General features: G+C 40.3%; 1 protein-coding gene and 1 long non-coding RNA gene across 11 annotated transcripts in view; one reads left to right on the top strand and one right to left on the bottom strand.

Annotated features, from left to right (window-relative positions):
• Nucleotides 1–1,582: 1,582 nt before the first annotated feature.
• Nucleotides 1,583–22,239, bottom strand: part of MPHOSPH8 (M-phase phosphoprotein 8) — a 68,899-nt gene continuing 48,242 nt past the window's right edge. For 3 of the 10 annotated variants that reach the window (XM_023725687.1, XM_023725682.1, XM_023725684.1), the window contains 4 exons: nt 12,069–12,223; nt 10,396–10,550; nt 3,484–3,611; nt 1,583–2,569 (listed from right to left, as the gene is read on the bottom strand). In XM_023725687.1, coding sequence (XP_023581455.1) covers nt 2,336–2,569; nt 3,484–3,611; nt 10,396–10,550; nt 12,069–12,223 — 672 coding nt within the window. In that variant the 3' untranslated portion in view covers nt 1,583–2,335. Of the gene's footprint in view, nt 2,570–3,430; nt 3,612–6,671; nt 6,728–10,395; nt 10,551–12,068; nt 12,224–22,239 lie in introns of those variants that run through there. The other 7 variants (XM_023725685.1, XM_004390935.2, XM_023725686.1 and 4 more) reach the window with 6 other exon arrangements.
• Nucleotides 12,222–19,155, top strand: LOC111819316 (uncharacterized). Its single transcript, XR_002823017.1, has 2 exons — nt 12,222–13,910; nt 17,153–19,155. It is a non-coding gene; the product is annotated as an uncharacterized LOC111819316 (long non-coding RNA).

The following is a 22,239-nucleotide window of genomic DNA, read 5'->3' as shown; positions in this document are numbered from 1 at the left end:
CTCTGATAGGATTGTTGCCTCATCAGAGAAATAGCTGTAAAGTGGCTTTCCAGCTGATTCAAGCCCTTTTCATCTTTTTAAACCACCAGAACGTCCAGTATTTATTCTTCAGTCCTCATTCAAGGACTTACAGAGAATCCAAGTGTGCTATTTACTTGGTTACAGAGATGCAAAACAAACTGTATTAAATTATGTGGCTATACACTGTATTTCTGGTAGACACATAACTATGTGCCATGTAACTAATGTGCCATGTAACTATTAAAAGCTGAGACAGAGACAACTCAAATACAGTGCTAAGTTATCTCAAATTTTAACATGTTTTTCTTTCCCTGACCCTGTTTTAGTCAAAATAGAAAAGGGGGGCAAGTGAACCCACCTTCTTTTCCAATATACCTTCCTCCCTAGGGTCCAGTGTCACGTATTAAAAGATTACATACTTGCTGATTTTTCACAGCTTCTATATTTCTCAACCTAAGCTCCTAAAGGAACTGTGTTCAGTTTTCTACTTGTTTTGTATGTTATATATAGCTTTACCTCCTTGAAAAAGAATGTAGTTTCTAATGTAGCCCTGGAAAGGCTGTTCATATCCTAGACATGATTCTGGGACAAAACAAATTTTATTTAAAAACTCATTTATATGTAGCTGACCAAGATACTATTATCTCCTTTACAATTCCTAGCTTATGCACTGTTGCTAATTCAAACCTCTTCTTAACTTTTTTGCCTAGAAAGCTATGATACAGTACTAGTACATGATTCAATTTAGTTGAAAAAGCCTGTTCTCAATCCTCATTAAATTGAAAACCACACCTTGAAGTCCTGAGACGCTACATAGAAAGGAAATAAAAAGACCAACATTGTGTTTTATTGAGAAAACTGTAGGAAAAAGCAGTGTTAGGATATATAGTAAAAATGGCTCTCTGAAATGTCTATAAAATGTGTGTGGATCTAATATGTGACATTCTGAAAAAAGTTTCATCAAAATTACAATTCATACAATTATAAACTAATCAAAAACTAAACAATCTGAGCTTGATTAATGTTTGGAAAATACGTTTTAAAAGGACATAAGCATTACATACCCGTGAGCAATCTATAGACGCAGTAACTGTTCACATAGAGGCACTATGGCATCTGAAGTAGCAACCAGGGCAGCAAGGCACGGGTAGGATTTAAGCTTTTCCAATTTTTCAAAATAAGTGCACAGGATCTAGCTTTTCCAAATCACTTGACGGATTCCAAGAAAAGGGATGAAAGTTGACAATTAAACATTCCCTTTAGGGCTAATGTCCTGGTTTACATTCTAGCTTCGTTTTAGATTCAGATATTATCACCTAGCTACCTTTTCAAAGGATAATAACCTCAAATTTACAAAGTTATTGTCAAATTCCAACCTTTCTGCTCCAGATCTGTAGCAAGTATGTATTTATTATAAAACAGATCAGACCTTTACCCCCTCAGCATGACTAGTCAACTAGTCATACTTCAAGGGCAGCAAATTCACACTTCAGTGCTTGGGTGTCTTGAATGTAACATGGCTCCCTTGTTGTAAGCAAACAAAAACTTTTCACACTTTCGATTTTTTTTTTTTTTTAAAAACACAGAATTCACCAGGGCTAGTAGAAAATCTGAAGAAAATCTGAAGTTTAAAAAAGATCGTTTAATTTTCTTAAATAATCCTCATTTAGCATTCCACATTGTGGAGAACTGAAATATGCAGTCTGGACACCACAACATGGAGATTTCAGAATACTGGCATGAATACTTACACCTATATTTTATAACCTGTTAGAACAACTGTGTCCCATCTTATAGACTACAACAGATGACAGGCCTTGAACTGCAAGAGGTTTACAGATAAAACTTTAAATCTGAAAGGGTTAGATGTGCCAGAAGAATTCCAAACTGCTGTGAAGAGAGGTATTTAAAAATAGGTCTGAAGAGAACTCCATCACAATCCTTTGTTCACTGCAGCTGCACTCTGTATGCACCTATTAGCAACTTAACCTATTGGAAGAAAAAATACGTATCAGTACAGAAGTAAAAAGTTCCCCTTTTCTAAAAAGCGGGAGAAAACAAAACATAGCCTACACTTGTTTCTCTTACTTGGCAATATTTTCGACTTGGTGGTGTTTCTTCCACTGTTACCAAAAAATTCCAAGGGCTTATAATTTGCTTTTAGAATATGTTAGAAACATTACAGTAGTGACAAGTAAATACCAAAGCCTGGAACTGACTTGAGATGTATTCTCATTAGTCTCTTTATTGGCACATTTCATTATTTATGTCTGACACATTTTAGATCTAGACAAGTAAGGTGCATGTAGAATTGCTACCCTAGGGAGTACTTGTCTCTAGGACACACCCTTCTTCCAGAGGCTAAGAAGCACAACGTTTTCTTGAAAATTTTTTCTAATGATGATAAAATGATTTGGAGTAACAATTTGAGAAGTAACACTAAATATGAGGGAAGAATTTTCACCTTAGCAGAGGGTGCTTCAGTCAACCTTATAAAGAGTTTATTGAGGCCGGCAACAGGACTGAATGAATAAACAAAATGACTATCCTAGAGTGGAAAGAGACCAAAAATAAAGTCAGTTATTGCTTCAGAATCTTCTACATCCAGAAACAGACGTAACTTTATTATAATAGAGACCAGAAACTTTTAAGGCTCAAATGATTTCAAAGGGAATCATACAAAAGTTTTGCATTTAATTTTTTATAAGTCAATATGCTGTGATTTCCTTATTTTTCCCTCAATTTATTAAAAAGATGCAAATGACCAAAAACAAAAAACAAAATCCAGATAAATCTTTGAAAACAGAATGTATCCAGCTGCATAAAGCATGAGTGTTAAAAATGTTCATACTCAATTTCGTTACATTCAGCTTAAGGGAAGAATTCTAAATGTGGCAAAGTTTTATGCACAAAATTCTTTAAGAGCATTTCTGCAGAGCATTTATACACAGCCACTTGTGTATTATTGACTATGTATTTTTATTTTTAAATTTTCATGATGAACTGAATGTATAGTATAATAATGATTATTCAGATTATGTGTTAAAACTAAGCATACATACAACCAATGCCAATACAGTGGCTGAATTTAGGAATTGAAAGCATGAAAAGATAAACTTTTTTTCCTTTTTGAATTTTCTAAATTTTCCTGCCATAACGTTTGTCATTATAATAGCAGGAAGGAGGCATACTATTTAAAATCAGGCAATATATTTCTTATAACCATAAAAATTTATATTCAGAATAATGTAGGTTCTAAGACATTATGGTAAGCATAATTTAAGGCATAAAAATGAATTAGTTTTCTACTGACAATGTTTAGAATAATTTTACTTTATGGGTCATGACTGGTAAAATTTTAATGATTGTATTTTATTAAAACAGGGATTTAAAACGAAAAGTTATCTGTACTTTTGTTTAGGAGGTAGTAATTTTCAGTACTGAGCTACAAAAAAATCTTACCAGAAAAACAGGAAGTTGAAATCTATCATTTAAAACTACGGCTTGTACACTACATGGTCCACAGAGCCGAGCAATAACTTCTTTACCCAGAAAGTTTGCGTGGAAAATAAACAGCAGGATGCCAGAGCCTGAATAAGGAAAACACAAAAACACACTTTATTACAAATCATAGTAAAATGAATTTTACTACAAATCCATTTTACTAGCACATTGTGTCACTGCTGACAAGCCCGGAGGGATGAGCACTGAGACAAAGGAGCCGGTCTGCCCAGCTCAGCACCCACTGCCTGTGCTGAAGGCTTTGAGAAGCTCTTGCGTTCGACAGCTTGTTTTACCTAGCACTTCCCAAACCACAGAACCCTTTTTATTTTTCGTGCAAGTAAATCTTATCGATAGCTCATGAGACACACTCTAAAAAACTTGAATGGCTTTAGTGTAGAAAAGCATATTTAAAACTTTTTAAAGTGGTATTTAAAGGATGTTGCAAAACACAATTTCACATTCTCATGGAATCCAGACTTCCTGGCGCCATGGAAGCTGGATGAATCCTGAAAATAGTGTCTTGAGATAATCTGTAAACATTAAACCAAAAACATCCCCTGAAGTCATCTTAAAACCAAACAATAGTTTAGCTTAACTAGTAAAAAATGTCTGCCTTGAGCATTATGCTCTTTTAAGATCTATCCATATGGGATGAAACTGACAACTTCAACTCAAAAAATTAGACAGGAACCTTACGGGGCAGTGAGTTTATGTTAACGGGAGGAACAACTCAGAAAAGGAGTGTGAGAATGGTTGCACAACTACAACAATGTAATCAATGTCAGTGAATTGTACATGTGGAAACTTAAACTGGTGTATGTCTGCTGTGTATATCCTCAACAAAAAGAACAAAATAAATAAAGTTCCTACTGAACACAGCAATGTTTATGGAAGCAAATTCACGGATATTTCTATAGTGGTTCTCTATGGCTGTGTGATTGAGTAATTTTCCTTTTTTTTCTACATAGTGTTTTGCCTCTTCTAAATTTTCTGATTAATTAGTAACAATCTAATTTTGAAAAAAAAAAGTTAGCATGAGACTTGAAGTCTTTACTGAATATCCAAAATATTCTGTAAAGTTCATTTTCTGAATTAATCATATACCTATTTATTACATCTGAATATAACAGATAGGCATATGAACTCAATGACCTTTCTGGTAAACTAACCATTTTCCATTTTTAACATGATACACTGATCTAGGCCAGTTATCAACAAGAGCAGAGTATGAAAGAGACCCCAAAGATGCATTTGCTTTGTTTGCTCTGTTCCCAGGAGAAAAAAAGCATTCTGGGATGTTTGTTCTCTTACCTCTCCTTTCAAACTATTTATGCTCTGATACTGATTTTGTTCTCTAGCTTTATCATACAACTTCCCCAACCTAGAGCACTGAGGATCAAAAAGGCGTGACAATAATGTAGGGACAGTCTTTCTTGGTCTCTTTCCCCTCAGCTCCACTGTGAAATAACGCAGCTGGATGCCAGGCTGTAGAAGACTGGAGGGCTAAGTGTTCTGTGACCATGTGTGCACTGATGACTCCAGTGCAAACAGCCCAAACAATACTGAAGTCGCCTTAGAAAATTCTTTCATTAAGGTCATGTTTATATTGTTCCCAGTCAAAATAAGTTAGCTCTAAGGAAGACGTGTTCATTTGTCAGTTTTACTCTGACAAATATTTAAATTTTATAACCTAATAAATTTGTTGGCAGCTATTTAATGGTATCAATACAAATTTTTTCTTCAGCCAAACTATGCTTTCAACATGACTTACAACAAAAAACCATGTGGTTCAGTAGGTCTGGAGTTAGGGCCCGAGTCTACATTCCTAACAAGATCCCAGATGATACTGATAGTGCTGTCTTTCAGATACCACGTTAGGTGGCAAGGAATTGAAGACAGGGCATGTGTGCGGTCAGATTTCAGATTAATGGAAAAAATTCTCATGGTTGCAGACACTAGACGTGCAGAAAAAACTCTGTAACCCCAAATTAATCTAGTCATAGAACACACTACTAGAATAGTAGCAACAGACAGCAGACGACTGGCCTGCATGACACATTAACCAAAGGAGCCATTCCAGTTCATCTATGCTTGCTTCCTTGCCTGTCTGGCATACATATATCTTTTTAAGCTTTAGAAATTATGAGGGATATGTGAATAGTGAAACACACAAATTATAATTCCCCAGGGCTAAGTTCATAACCACTAAAATGCTAAGAATAGCTGTCTTTAATGGGGAAGGAACAGTCTCTTCAACAGATAGTGCTGGCAAAACTAATTTCTACATGCAGAAAATGAAATACACCATACACAAAAACTAATTCAAGATGGATCATGTGCCTAAATGTTAAATCTAAATCCATAAAGTTCTTGGAAGAAAATACAGGAGCAAAGCTTTGGAACATAATTGTTTTCACTGATAGATTATGAAACACCAAAATGAATGCATGAGCAACAGAAAACAAAACAGATGACTGGGACCTCATAAAAGTTAAATACTTAAGTTCATCTAAAGACTATCAAAAGAGTAAACAGACAACCCACACTGAAAAAAAAATCTTTGGGAACGATATAACCAATAAGGGTCTAATATCTAAAATACATAGAAAACTTCACAACTTAACAAAAAGACAACAATCAAAAGCTGGGCAAAGGACATAAACATACTTCATCAAAGAGGATATTCAAAATAGCCAACAGACACATGAAAAGATGCTCAAAGTCATTAGCCATCAGAGAAATTCAGATCAAATCAAAATAAGATACCATTTCACTCCCACTAGGATGACTAAGATAAAAAAAATGGAAAACAAGTGTTGGAGAGGATGAGAAATTGGAACCCTCATACACTGCTGGTGGGAATGCAAAACGGTACAGCCTTTGTGGAAAACAACCTGGCGGTTCCTCAAAAAAACTAGAGGTAGGAGTGTCCTATGACCCAGTAATTCCACTCCTAGGTGTATACCTTAGGGATACAATAGAAGTGAGATGAACAGACATATACACACCTATGTTCACTGCAGCACTATTCACAATAGCAAAAAGATGGAAACAACCTAAGTGCCCATCAACGGATGAATGGATAAGTAAAACGTGGTACATACATACAATGGAATACTACTCAGTTATAAAGAAAAATGAGTTACCAAAACATCTTGGAACATGGATGAACCTGGAGGACATTACGTTGAGCGAAATAAGTCTATCAGAAAAAAAAACTCAAATTACTGTATGATCTCACTTTTATGAAATGACATGAACAGGTAAATATACAGAAACAATGCTCATTAGTGGATCAGTGGTTACCAGGGATGGTGGGGGGAAAAGGAGGATTCACTCTCTAGATAGTAGGCACTTGCTATTTTTGGTGATGGGAAAGGTAACACGGAATGAAGGTGAAGTGTGCACAACCTAAGGTAAACGATGTCACTAAAATGTATACAAGAAAAAAGGACCTGTTGGTAATTACTATGGCGTATATAATTTTGAAGCAACAGCAACAACCAAAAAATATATGCATGGGTACATACGCATCTATTTAGGCATATATGTGTATAGCTACGTATATACAAGAGTATATACGTGCATGTATATATAGATGTATGCATATGTATAGGAGTTGTGTTGGCGCAGTGGTTAAGCACTTGGCTGCTAACTGAAGTTCAAACCCACCAGCCGCTCTGTGGGAGAAAGATGTGGCAGTCTGTTTCTGGAAAGATTTACAGCCTTGGGTACCCTATGGGGTAGTTCTACTCTGTTATGTTCTACATCTTACTTTGGTGAGTAGTGTTTGGGGTCTTAAAAGCTTCCAAGTGGCCATCTAAGATACAATCATTAGTGTTTACTCTCCAGAGCAAAAGAGAAAGAAGGAAGCCAAAAGACTCAAAGTAGAAACTAGTTCATAGGACAAATAGGCTAAGTGAACCACAGCCTCACCTACCCTGAGACCAGAAGCAGATGGTGCCTGACTACCACTACTGACCATTCTAATCAGGGCCATGACAGATGGACCCTGACAGAATGGGAGAAAAATGTGGAACAGAACCTCAAATTCTTAAAACAACAGCAAAAAACCCAGTTCTACTTGACTGGTTGAGACTGGAGGGCTCTCCAAGACTACTGCCCTCAGATACTCTTCAAACCTTGAAACAAAACTAACATCAGGTCACCTAAATAACAGATTGGCTCAAAAAATATCACCAGTAAATACTGTGCTCCTATAAAAAATCACCTATATGAGACCAAATGGTAAAAAACTAAAAGATGAGAATGTAGAGGGCAGGGAAACTAGATTAATGGAAACAATAACCAGAACAGAAATAATGAGCATGTTCACACACTGAAGAATGTAATCAATGTCACTGAACAATTTGCATAGAAATTGAATGGATACCTGAACCGCTGTGTAAACCTTCATCAAAAACAATAAATTATTATTAAAAAAAAAAAAGCCATCTTTAATTGGTAGGGCTATTATTTTCTTTAATGAATAAGGAACCCTGGTGGCACAACAGTGAAGTGATAGGCTGCTAACCAAAAGGTTGATGGTTCAAACCCATTCAGCAGCTCCTTGGGAGAAAGACCTGGCTATTGGTTTCCATAAGGATTACAGCCAAGAAAACCCTAAGGGTCAAAGAATAACTATTGTTTTTCAAATGGATGTGGGGCTTTTCTAACAAAACAAAAGTCAGAGCCAGGCTCCTGCCTTCAGGACAAGCCAGTGTTAGCTCCACTTAACAGAGCACCTGGGTCCTAGAGAGGCCATGGGTTTGCCTGAAAATGCAGCTGTTAAACAGAGGCACTGATGTTTCCTTCTCCTGCTACTGAATTAGGAAACAATATTGGAGTCATTATTCTCTGTCCTTGAGCATAAAGAATGTGACCCAGCTGGAACTGGACTCAAAAGGACACATCAACTGGGCCCTGAGCTATAGACAATAGCTAGGATAATCTTGGAAAATGTCTTTTAGGGAACCTTTCACATAAGCCAATCAAACGGAACACAAAAGACTTTCCACTCTTTGTTGGACCAATGAAGACCCTCCTGACTGTCCTAACTGAAACCTGTACCAATGACTGTTAAGAAAGATGATTCAAAATGTAGAATCACGTTGATCTAGCAGTTTCTAGCCAATTGATGAAAAGGTGAAGCTTTCAATGATTTTACCCATTTTGTGATGTTAATATATCCTGATAGTTCTGTAGCGTTCCTTGGACTCGGGCAGACGTGGCTGTGGCAGCATGCTTGTCCGTTTTCCCATTCTTGCCTATTCCGTAATTGGACTTGGGCAAACATGGCTCTAGCACCATGCTTGTCCATTTTCCCATTCTTGCTCATTCTGTAATACACCTCGGCCTCGGGAAGACATGGCTGTGGCAGCATGATTGTCCGTTTTCCCATTCTTTTATTCTATAATATTTCCTTGGACCCGGGCAGATATAGCTCTAGCAGCACATTTGTCCAATTTCCCACTTATGCCTCTTTGAACATATGCCGAATAAAACTTCTTGCTTTACTAAACTTTGTGATGTTTTTACCCTACAACACTACTAAACTTAACTGTAGGGCAAGACATTAAGTTATTTTTAACAGTGCATATTAATCCAGAGACTACGGTTGTTAGGCGTCACTAAGTCGGTCCCGACTCATAACAACCCTATGTATAACCGAAGGAGACAATGCCCGGTCCTGTGCCATCATTACAATCGTTTTTATGCTTGACCCCACTGCTGCAGCCACTGTGTCAATCCATCTCGTTGAGGGTCTTCCTGTTTTTCAATGATCCTCTACCAAGAATTATGTCCTCCTCTAGGGACCGGTCCTCCCCGATAACATGTCTAAAATATGTGAGACGTGGTTTCACTATCCTTTCCTAAGGAGCATTTTGGCTGTACATCTTCCAAGACAGATTTATTCGTTCTTTTGGCAGTCCATGGTATATTCAATTGTCTTCGCCAACACCATAATTCAAAGGTATCAATTCTTCTTTGGTCTTTCTTACTCACTGCCCAGCTTTCGCACGTGTATGAGGCCACTGAAACACCATAGCATGGGTCAGGCACATCTTATTCTTCAAGGTGACATCTTTGCTTTTTAACACTTCAAAGAGGTCTTTCGTAGCAGATTTGCCCAATGCAATGCATTGTCTGATTTCTTGACTGCTCCTTTCATGAGTGTTGATTGTGGATCCAAGTAAAATGAAATCCCTGACAATTCTTATCTTTTCTCCATTTATCATGATGTTGCTTATTGGTCCAGTTGTGAGGAGTTTTGTTTTCTTTATGTTGAAGTGTAATCCATACTGAAGGCTGTAGTCTTTGATCTTCTTCATCAGTAAGTGCTTCAAGTCCTCTTCGTTTTCAGCAAGCAAAGTTGTGTCGCCTGTATATCACAGGCTGTTAATGAGTCTTCCTCCAATCCTGATGCCCCATTCTTTTTCAATATAGTCCAACTTCTCGGATTATTTGCTCAGCATACAGATTGAATAAGTATGGTGAAAGGATACAACCCTGACGTCTGGGCTTAGAATCTTGAAGCTAAATTTTAATAAAAGTCAGTAAAAATGTGTAATTATTGTGTAATTACGAAGACCCAACTTGCATAAATATTATCCTTTATTTCCTATTACCTGATTCTTAAATGATTGTTAATACAGTGCTCTATGGGATCTCTTCAAAGTCACCTGAGATGTTAGGTATCAGTTGGGTCTCTTTCTTCTGTCAAAGCAGCTCTGCTGTTAACTAGTTTACATCATTATTATGCATAATGGAATTTGTTTAAAGTTTTGTTCAAAGGGAGGGTTCTAAAAATAATCTAAATATTAGTTAATATTTATAGTGTCATGTTTCAGAGAGAAAGCACAGGTTTACCTTCTGGTATGTTCTGTGGGGGCTTGTAATTGAAATCTGTTGAAAAATCTGGTCCCTCACAGAGACGATGACACGCTATTGGAAAAACTGGTTCTAGTAGAGCAAGACGTGCTTCAAAGTAATCCCTTATTGTCTCTTCTGCTACTCTTGAAAGTCTAATAAAAAAGTATAGTAAGAGTTGTCAGTATTAATGTAGAAAAGAACCATAAGCCATAAATCTATTCTAGAGTTGAATAGGGAGGCCTTCCTTTTTTAAAAAAAAAAAACCCGCCACCTGGGATCAGTTTTGTTCAACCTTTTTACAAAAAAATGGCAACACTGGTTCTGTTTTCTCTCTGTTTAGCACTCAGCATCTGACATACTAGACACCTGTCTTACTAGCTCCTCTCAATGGAATGTAAATTTCAAGAGGGGAAGGTCTTTGTCTCCCCTACTCAACAGTTGGTGCTCAGTTCATATTTGTTTAGTGAATGATCGATCTGAAAAATCAGAAATGAGAAATGTTAAAAAATAAATTCAAGAACTGTCACACAAAGTCTTGTTACAGTGTGTAGTTAAGAAAAAAAGATAGAGTCATCAGTGCTATCTGATCTAGCCAAAGTATCTAAATTGTCTTGCTGGTAGGGTGACCAACTCATCTGGTTTGCCAGGGGCATTCTGGTTTGAGCACTGAAAGTCTCAAGTGCGACGAAGCCACTTAAAATCCAGTACCCTGGGAACCCCTCAGTCCCAGGCAAACCAGGCAAACTTGCAGGCTACCTGTAACTGTTAACTAATGTGAACAAAGGCTTTGATATGTGGCAGAGAAGACCCGTTTCCTACCCCAAATCCATTTTCTCTTTTCCTCTACTAACAAAACTGACTTGATTCCAGGTGGCAGCTTGTCCACCTGAAATAGTGGCTTCCTAGGACCCCTGGCAGCCACACATGCACCATTGGTGGCCACAGATGCACAAGAAGTTCCTGACTGGGTGAAGGGCTTCCAACAGGGCTGGTAAAGTGGGCGGATACAAGGCACATGCCTTTGTCGGATTTTTGTCTGTCTTGTCTCTCATCTTTCTGCTTAGAATGCAGATCCTATGCCTAGAATTGGAGTAACCATCTTGCAGGCATGCCGAAGTCAAATCCTAAGTATGGTGGGTCAGGAAAAGAGAATAAGAGCAGCTATACCTGCTTAAGGTTGCCTATCCCTAGATGCCCTGTTTTAAAAAAAAAATCAACACTTCCCTGTGTACTGTCTGTGGAGTTTCTGTTACATGCTGCCAAAAGATTTAAGTGATAAAAAGATACTAAATTACCAGCCGTGAAGAATTAGCTTAAAATAAAATGAAATATAATGTAGAATTCATTTTAAACAGTATGAACTAAAGTCTGCAAGTTTTTAAGAAAACATATGCTATCCAAATTAAGAGTAAAATTAAGATTTTAAGGAGATAATCCAAGATGTCACAGTGGTGAGTGTGAAAGTTTCTCAGACCTTAGTGACTTGCAGAAAAATAATTCATATGCCACTTATTAAATTCATTTCCTGTCTGCTGGGAACAGAACCCCACCAGGACTCGACAATCTTTTTCTGAGCAGTTAGAGACAGGCCATACCAATTATAATGTGTCTAATCAAACAGACACATCATATTTTGTGATTTAACCACAGCATATTCACTTCATACTTACGTTTCTAAATGATTCTTAAGCAGATCATATACCAGCACGTTGTTACACTGCTTAGCGAAATGCAGTGCACTATTCTGGTGCTTTGACAAAATATTACAGTCAGCTCCGCATTCAATCACAAGCCGTACAATGTCCGAATTTCCTCTTTTACAGGCCTATGTCAGGAAAAAGAGTAATAATTACCTAACTGTAACATTTTGTAGGTACCAATCAGTGTGTGCTCCTTTCTCCACACATTAGCCCAGGCGTTCTCTGTGAAGAGAGAGGGAAGAGCCTGGAGTCTTGGCCAACCACTTTTATAGGTCAAGCCTTTAAGCCTCAGTTTTTCATTTGCCCTATATGGCATTTCTTAGGATTGTTTTAAATCCAATGAGAAACCATGAAGCACTCTATAAATGCAAAGTAGTGTCCTCTGTTTATTCAGGGAACAGTACAGGAATGTGTGTGTACATTCAATTAACTTCTTCACTGACTGACTCTTCAGCAAACAGGCTACCAAAGGATACTTCTGTCCCAGGCAGAAGACACACCAGGCCTTGTTCATCCTGTGTGCTGTCTCTGTGAGCACATACTGTGACTCTGAGAGAAGCAAGACTTGTTGCCACTCACTGTTAGAAACTTCCTATTGGGAAACTAAATCACCTCTTAGGGTCACAAAACAATTTCAAAATGTTCCTAGCAGCTGCTCTCAAGGGGGCTACTGAAGCATAATACAAATTCAAATTCAATACATCTAAGCTGGAACCATGACACAGCCCAAAGACCATTTCAGGAGTAAACGGACCCAGGTCCAAGGTTCTATTCCTGTCACTTGCCAGCCATATGACTTGGGGTAAATCCCTTAATTCTTCTGAGTCTCACTTCTTCCATTTGTCAAAAGCAAATAACAGTATTTATACCTCACAACACTGTGAGGTTGAAATGAAATCATGTAACAAGACCAGGCCCAGGAGAGTAACCTTTTCTACAAAAACACACTGGGTACTTCAAACCAGGTGATGGAGCCCACGGCAAAATAAGGAGCATGCTGCCTACATCCAGACTTTTTACTAAAAAAAAAAAAGAGTTGAACAGAACAGTGTGCTTAGCAATGTAGATGATTTACATGATGATGCAAACTTCTTATCACCGAAACCCAAACCTGTTGCCATCAAGTCAGTTCTGACTCATAGTGACCCTACAGGGCAGAGCAGAACTGTCCCTAGGGTTTTCAATTATGTAAGCAGACTGGTCTTTCTCTGGCAGAGCAGCTGGCTGGTTCGAATCGCTGACCTTTCAGTTAGCAGCTGAGCATCTGGCCACTGTGCCACCAGGGCTTCTATCTCATCACAGACAGGTACAAACAGTTTGCAGAGCTGCAGCTAGTCCAATGACCAGATTTTGAGTAGCTCGAATCAAGTCACTAAAAAATTCTAATATCTGAATGAAGGCGTAACTGTTGTTAGGTGCCATTGAGTCAGCTCTGACTCATAGCGACCCTACAGGACAGAGTATAACTGCCCCATAGGGTTTCCAAGGAGCAGCTGGTGGATTTGAAGTGCTGACCTTTTGGTTAGAAGCCAAGCTCTTAACCATTAAGCCACCAGGGCTCCAAAGGTGTTACTAAGTCCTAGATATTTATTTGAATCCTCAAGCTTCTGTACACTATTTAACTATGAGAGGTTCTTGCCTACAACTTAAAACATATGAAAGCTTATTTTTTTTTTTTTAAATCACAGGAAGAAGTTACAATACCAAGGCTCCAATCCCAGATTTACAACTCACTAGCTGTGTGATTTTGGATAAGTCATTTCACATCTGAGACTTAGCTTCCTTATCTGTAGGAAAAGGGGTTTAGAACAGGTAAACTTTTTGATTCTTCTTTAAGTTACAAACGATGATGATATGTGATCGATGTAAAAAACTTTTTTCCTCAATGCAAGAGCATATAAAATAAAAGTGAAAGTTCCCCTCCATTACTTTCCTTAAACTCCTAAATCCCATTGACCAGAGAGAAGTGCTCCAAGTTGTTGTAGACCATTTTTCTATTTACAAAGAAGTGCGTTCACACAAATATACAAACTCATTTTCTGTTTCCATTTTCTACGAAAGTGAGGTCATAGCTATATTCTGTAGCTTACTTTTTTCATCAGCAATATATCTTGGGTAACTTTCATTATCGGCACACTTACATTGCCTACATCATTCTTTTTAACAGCTGTTATGTCCACGGCATATACATTAATAATTTAATCATTTCCCTATTGATGGGCATTTATCTCAACTTTTTCACTATAACAAGAATGCCATTATATCTATATGGATATTCTACTAATACTTCTAGAGAATAGGTTTCTAAGTTGTACAACTGCTAAGTCAAAAGACAACATTATTGTTATTGTGGTACAAATATGTAACATTTGCCAATTCAACAATTTTTATAATGTATAATGCAGTGACACTAACTACGTTCATGTTGTACAACCATTACCACAGTTTCCAAATTATCCCACTACCACTGACGGAAATTTAGTGTCCCCTTAGTAATGACTCCCCCCCTCCCTCCCTAATAAACTAATAACCACTTGTCTTAGTTATCTAGTACTGCTATAAAAGAAATGCCACAAGTGGATGGCTTTAACAAAGAGAAATTTATTCTCTCACAGTCCAGGCTAGGAGGCTAGAGTCTGAATTCAGGGTGCCAGCTCCAGGGGAAGGTTTTTTCTCTCTGTTGACTCTGAGGGAAGGTCCTTGTCATCAATCCTCCTCTTGTCTAGGAGCTTTTCAACACAGGGACCACGGGTCCAAAAGATGCACGCTCCTGGATCTTCATCTTCTTGCTTAGTGGTAATGAGATCCCTCATCTCTCTGCTAGCTTCTTTTATATCTCAAGAGAGACCGACTTAATATATAACCTAATCACGTAGATTGAGTCCTTCCTCATTAACATAACTGCCTCTAATCCTGCCTCATTAACAGCGTAAAGGTGGGATTTACAACACACAGGAAAATCACATCAAATCACAAAATGGTGGATAATCACACAATACTGGAATCACAGCCTAGCCAAACTGACACACATTTCTGGGGGACACAATTCAATCCATAACACCATTAATAAACTTTGGTCTCTATATATCTGCCTATTTCATATAAGTGAGATCATACAGTATTTGTCCTTTTGTGACTGACTTATTTTGCTCAACATGTTTTCAAGGTTCATCCATGTTGTGGCATACATCACAACTTCATTTCTCTTTCCAGCTATTTAATATTCCATTGTATGTATACATCAGATTTTGTTTATCCATTCATCTGTTGATGGGCATTTCACTTGTTTCCACCTTTTGGCTACTGTGAAGTGCTACAATGAACATTAGTGTGTAAGTCTGTTTGCATTCCCACCTTCACTTCTTCTGGGTATATACCATATTTGCATGCAAATAATATGCGTGTTATACATTTTTTGCCAATGGTGCAACCTGTAGCATTATTTTCCTAAGTGTTACATGTGTGTAAGCACGTTACTTATGTGGGCGTGTCACTTGCGAAAAAATACAGTACCTAGAATTGGGATTGCTGTGCCATATGGTAATTAGATGCTCAACTGTTTGTTGTTGTTGCTGTTATGTGTCATCAATTTGGTTCCAACTCATAGCAACCCTATGCATAACAGCAAAACACTGCATGGTCCTGCGCCACTCTCACAGTTGTTGCTGTGCCCACTGTTGCAGCCACTGTGTCAATCTGTCTTGTTGAGTCTTCCTCTTTTTTGCTGATCCTCTACTTTACCAAACATGATGTCCTTCTCTGGGGATTGCTCCCTCTTGATAACGTGTCCAAAGTACACAAGCATTCTGGCTGTACTTCTTCCAAGACAGATTTGTTCATTCTTTTGGCAGTCTGCGATATATTCAATATTCTTCACCCACACCATAATTCAAATGCATCAGTTCTTCTTTGGTCTTCCTTATTCACTGTCCAGCTTTCAAATGCACGTGAGGCAACTGAAAATACTATGGCTTGGATCAGGCGCACCTTAGTCCTAAAAGTGACATCGTTGCTTTTTAACAGTTTAAAGAGGTCTTTTACAGCAGATTTGCTCAGTGCAATACATTGTTTGATTTCTTGACTGCTGCTTCCGTGGGGATTGATTGTGGATCCAAGTAAAATGAGGAACCGCCAAACTGTTTTCCACAGTGGCTATACCACTTTATATTCCCATTTAGGAGTACTTTACATATTCTAGAAGGATCGCTGGTGATGCAGTGGTTCAAGTGCTTGGCTGCTAACTGAAAGGTTGGCAGTTCAAACCCACCAGCTGCTCCACGGGAGAAAGATGCAGCAGTCAGCTTCCATTAAGATTACAGCCTTGGAAACTCTATGGAGCAGTTCAACTTTGTCCTATAGGGTCGCTATAAGTCAGAATTGACTCGACAACAATGGGTTTCGGTTTTTAGTTTATGCATTCTGGATATTAAACATCATATCAACTTTCTCTCAATCTGCAGACTGTCTCTTCACTCTGTTGATTAAGTCCTTTTATGCACCAAAGTTTCTGATTTTCATGAAGTCCAACTGATCTATTTTGCCTTTTGCTACTCGTGCTTTTGGTGACGTATCTAAGACATCAGTGTTAAAAACTATGTCCTGAAGTAGTAAGACAGAGGTCCCCAGGTTGCTGAAAATTCCACTGCCTCAAGCAGCTTGCTTGGCATGCCCTGTAGCTTTACATTAAAATCCTGGTTCCTTTGCTTGACAAGCCCCATAGCTTTACATTAAAATCCTAGTTCCTCTCTAACTACTGGCACAAAAAATTGGTGGAAACTGGTTTAGGTGCCATGTTGACATTCAGAGTAACCTTTCAGACCTCATACACAGTAACTTCCCCACCTCTGGGTGGAGTTTAACCGCCATTTTCTGAACACACTATGCATGAAATTATATGAAAACCCCATTGCAACTGCGTAGTATGATTTAAAAATGGTGCTGATGTAACTTACATGCACTTCCTACTTGTAAACACCTTAGAAGTAACCTTCCCCCTTGCCCTCGCTGAAGAGTCTTCGCGGCAGCAGCCCCAACTGTTTCCTTTCCTTGTGCAGTGAAATAAAGGCAACTTTCCACTCTCCCATCTTGGTTTCTCATTTATCGGCTGAGATGAGTAGTGCCATGCAGAATCTGGGGTTTCCACCTGACAACATTTCTGGCAAGCCAGCCAGGAGTCATCTGCTTGGTTCTGGAGGTGGACTGGACAACAGGCTGGCCCTGACATCTGGCACCACCAGGAGATTTCTCCCGGAGACCTTGGAGCAGCCCTGGAAGCTGATCTGCCTCAGACTCAACCATGACTCTGCAGGAGACACGAAATGTGCCCGCGTTATTTGGTAAGTACCTAGGTAAGGCCTTAGAAGAGTCCCAAGAAGTGGGACGAATTGACTGTTGAGGGTGTAAAAGGCTCTAGGTATCTGTTATTAGGTTGGTGTACTGAATTAGGTTGTGGGAGTGTATAAGTGTGTATGTGTGTCCGGAGAATGGAGAACACTCAAAGGATCCCAGAATGCAGCCCGCTAGGATGAATCCTTAAGAACTGGGAATACTGCAGGTCAGACCCTATGAAAAAGAAGAAGATGATCTTCTTTTCTAACACTGCATGTCCTCAGTATGAACTGGCAGATGGGTAAAAGTGTCCAGCAAGTAGTCTCTAAATTATAACACAATCTTCCAACTTGATCTTTTCTGTATTCATGAGAGTAAATGAGATGAAAAGTATTATGGTTTCCACCTTTATGACTGTATTGGGATAAGGGGTTGCAGAAGTAATGTAAAATTCTAGTCCAGAAAGGAGGCAGCAGATCACACCACCAGTCCTCCCCTCTGATCCTGAGGAAGAATCCTTGTTGCCCTTGCCTGCCGCTCCGCCTCCCTTTATTCTTCCGTTTTGGGAGAAGCGACTATACAGGCAATGATTCCCACTGCTAAACCCTCTTAGTCCCCTCCCAAGCCCTTCTGCCCTGGCGTTGGGCTCGCCAACCCATACATGGAATGGAACTGCCTTTGGGCACCCCAATTGGTGACTAGGGAGAACAAAAGTAACATGAGGGTGACCAATTCTTGGGAGCACCATAGCAGAGTCGAACCCAGGGGCATGCACCCCCTCCAACAAGTCCCAGCAGGAGATACCAGCATGGTCTGGGTCCACCAACCTTTCTCAACAACTGATCTTTATAACTGGAAAAACCACTGCCCCAGGTATTGGGAAGACCCTAAGAGAATGCAGGATCTTTCTGCATCCATCTTCCTCACTCATAACCCTAATTGGACAGACTGTCAGGTGCTGCTAGATTGTGCTCCTGACCCCAGAAGAAAGGCACATGGTCCTAGAAAAGGGTAGGGTTGAGGCCAACAGATGTAGGCAGTAAATGAGCCGGGGTAGAGACTTTCCCCATGGGAGACCCTGGCTGGGATCACCAGATGGCCGAGGGATGCACTGACCTTGCTTATCACCGGGAGTGCCTTTTTAGAAGGGATGAGGAAAGGGGTGCCAAAAAAACAAAAAAACAAAAAATCTTAGCAAAATATATGGGATCAAACAAGAACCAACCAAAGATCCCTCTAAGTTTCTGTAAAAATTTATGAGGCTTTTAGACAGCTTGCAGATATGGACCCTGAGAGTCCTGAAAAAGCTCACATGGTGAAAATGATTTTTTTTATCAGGCAGAGTGACCCGGACATACAGAAAAAAACCTCCAGAAACATGAGGGAGGTGTGGAGTTGGGGATCTCATGGCTTGATAAGCTTGCCTACCAGATATATTCCAACTGGGATCAGGAACAGGAAAAGAAAAAAATCACTGATCAGAAGAGTCAGGTCGCATTCCTGGCTGCCACCTTGCAGGGAAATGACCCATCTCCCAGCGGACCAAGAAGAGGAGGGCCCCTGAAGAAAGACGGAGGTGAGAGTCCCTAACCCCCATTAAGCCAAGACCAGTGGGCCTGGTGCAGAGAGAGGACACTGGAAAAGAGAGTGCCCTAAATTCCTACCCAGAGATAAGAAAAAGCCTGGTGCTGCCCAGTGTGCCATAATGCTGACAGGTGAAGACCTGGATTGAGGAGGACTGGAGGCAAGTCCCCCACCTGAGCCTCTGGTTATAATGAAGGATGGGGGTGGGGGGACCTGTACAGTTTCTAGTGGATACCAGAGCAACCCACTCTGTCCTGACCCAGAAAAAGGCAGCCCTGACGAAACAAACTGTGTTGGTCGTGGGAGTCTCTGGTAACAGGGAGAAAGAACCCTCCCTTCCGCCAGCCTCTGACCTGCTCCATACAAGGAAAGTCATTAACACATTCTTTTCTCTACATGCCTGACTATCCCATTCCGTTGTTGTCAAGAGACTTGTGCAAACCCCAAGCACAAATTTCTTTTGATAAAGGAACCTTGTAGATGCAGGTACCACCAGAGAATGGATGGCGACTGCAGATGGCCCTTACTGCTGAGTTGCCCACCAATTATAATGCAGAAGGATGCTAACCAAGGACTGGTAGGGACAGACATCAAGAACGCAGTGGTTCTGTGGGTATGGGCCAACAAGGTGCCAGGATATGCCAAAAATGTTCACCCTGTGGCAGCTGAACTCCTACCCAACATAGTTCTCCCCCGACTTAAGCAATACTCCATCCAGGCAGAAGTCTGACGGGCACTGGGAAAAATCATCACCAGATACCTGAAAAATGGACTGCTCAGACCGGGTCAGTCACAGTTCAACATCCTCATACTGCCAGTGAAGAAGAAAAATGGAGTATACTGGTTTGTTCAGGATCTGCAAGCCATCAACCAGGTAACTGTCATGTCCACCCCGTAGTTTCCAACCTGTATACCCCGCTGTCAACCCTGTAACCCACCTTTTCCAGGTTCACTGTGCTAGGCCTGAAGGATGCCTTCTTTTGCATCCAAGTGGACAAAAGTCAGGAAATCTTTGCCTTTTAGTGGGAGGACCCAGGAACAGGTCAGAAACAGCAGTTGTGCTGGCAAGTCCTCCCACAAGGCTTTAAAAACAGTCTTCTTTTTAGATCAGCTTGGGCCAAGAACTGAGACAACTGACCCTGATCAATGGTGTCTTCCTCCAATATGTGGACGACCTACTCATCGCAGTGAGTATGACTCAGTCTAGAATACCAAAGAAGTTTTGAACTTCCTGGGAAATGCAGGGTATTAGATCTCAGAAGCAGCAGCTCAGGTCAACCAAAAGGAGGTGATTTCTCTAGGTTTTAAAAATCAGACAGGGAAAGTGAGAACTCCTCCCTGCCTAAAAAGACGCTATCTACAGGTTGGTGGCCCCTACCAAACAGACAGCTCTGAGGTTTTTTGAGAACGGCTGGTTTTTTCCTCATCTGGATCCCAAATTTCAGACTTATTGCCAAGCCTTTACACCGAGCCTTAGAGGGAAAAGACACAGACCCTTTAGAATGGACCAGGACAGAGCAACAGGATTTTGATACCATTATATGACTGGGTTAAGAGACATTTAATTGGACCAAAGGTCCATGCCACTATTTCAGCAGTAGTTAAAGAGCTGCCCTACCTGCATGAAAAATAATCCCAAGAACACTGCTGAAGCACCCCCAGTGGTCCAGTGAACTCGGGCAATGCCTGGAGATGACTGGCAGGCAGATTTCACTGAGATGTCTCGAGCTCCCAAGAATTACAAATATCTGCTAGTCTTTAGCGACACCTTCACTAACTGTGTTGAAGCTTTCCTTGCAGGACTGAAAAGGCCACCGAGGTCGTGAAGCACCTCCTGAACGAAATCACCCCTTGATTTGGACTTCCCATCTCCATTGGGGGTGACAGTGGGCCCGATTTTGTGGCCTTGGTGGTGCAATCAGAGGCAACTGCCCTAGACATTAATTGGAACTTATGCACAGCCTTGAGATCCCAGTCCAGTGGTAAAGTAGAACAGGCTAACCAGACTCTGAAGAGACATCTAGCAAAGCTAAGCCAAGCGACTAAGTTGGTATGGACAGAGGCACTGCCTATGGCCCTCTTGAGAGTTTGGTTCGCCCCTAGAGACAAACTAAAACTTAGTCCATTTGAGCTTTATACAGGCGCCCTTTATTAGAAAACCCCAATATGACCAACGTGGCTTTCCTTAATAATGACCAACCTCCCTCACTCCACGAGACTGGAGACGTTCAAGTTACTAAATAGTTACAGTCTCTTTGGGTGACTCTGTCTTCTCTCCACAGATATGCTCACCTGAGGAGCTCGCGTTGAGTCACAGGTGCCCCTCCATCTGTTCCAGCCTGGTGACTGGGTCCTTCTGAAGGCGTGGAAAGCCAATCCCATTCAGCAGAAGTGGACCGGTACCTTTTAAGTCCTCTTGGCTACGCTGACAGCTGTCAAACTCAGTGGGCTCAAAGCTTGGATCCAGCACACTTGGGTGAAGAAAACCACACTGCGGGACGCTGAGGGACAACTGGTCAGAACTGTAAGAGCTGGACTTGTGAGCTAGTCAAGGACCTTAAGTACTTGTTTACCTGACATCCTCCTGCATAGGTGAGATCCCCCAAAGACTCCTAACACTGCCAGTAACCTTGGTGTTAGTATTGTCTCCTATACCTCTATACTCTACTTGGAAAGGTTAGATTGCTGTAGATCTCTGAGTGAGCAGAATCAACCATGAACAGGGTGATGTGGTTACTCCTAAGAGAAGCCCTATGCATAAATGCTGGAAGGGATTTTAATGTTCTTAATAGGTTGCACCAGGCAGTTGTAAACCATACTGCATGGGCTAACAATTGCTGGATTTGTTCACACTCCCCTTTGCATGTAGAGCAAGGGTTACCCATAATCTCTGTACCTCTCCATCCAACTTACTGGCTAAAGCAGGAGGCGCAACTAATAAATAAAAACAGAGTACAATACACCACTGTGAAGTCTGACTATTCAGCAACTTTGTGCATACAGTGGCATTCTATTCATAGTACCTCAACAGTAGATCAGTGGCCACAATGAAAGGCCAACTGTTCAAGCCTATGCTACACAAGAACATGCCAAACAATTCCAAGCAAGGCTATAGTTCAGAATGGACATTGGTGCTGAGTTACCAATGTCCAAAAAGAAAATGAAGGATAAGACAGAGGTCCCCAGGCTGTGGAAAACTCCATTGCCTCAAGCAGCTTCCCTGGCACGT

This window comes from Trichechus manatus, unplaced genomic scaffold (assembly GCF_000243295.1).
Source record: "Trichechus manatus latirostris isolate Lorelei unplaced genomic scaffold, TriManLat1.0 scaffold00356, whole genome shotgun sequence".
Lineage (NCBI taxonomy): Eukaryota > Metazoa > Chordata > Mammalia > Sirenia > Trichechidae > Trichechus > Trichechus manatus.
This window is presented reverse-complemented; position numbering and strand designations above follow the sequence as displayed.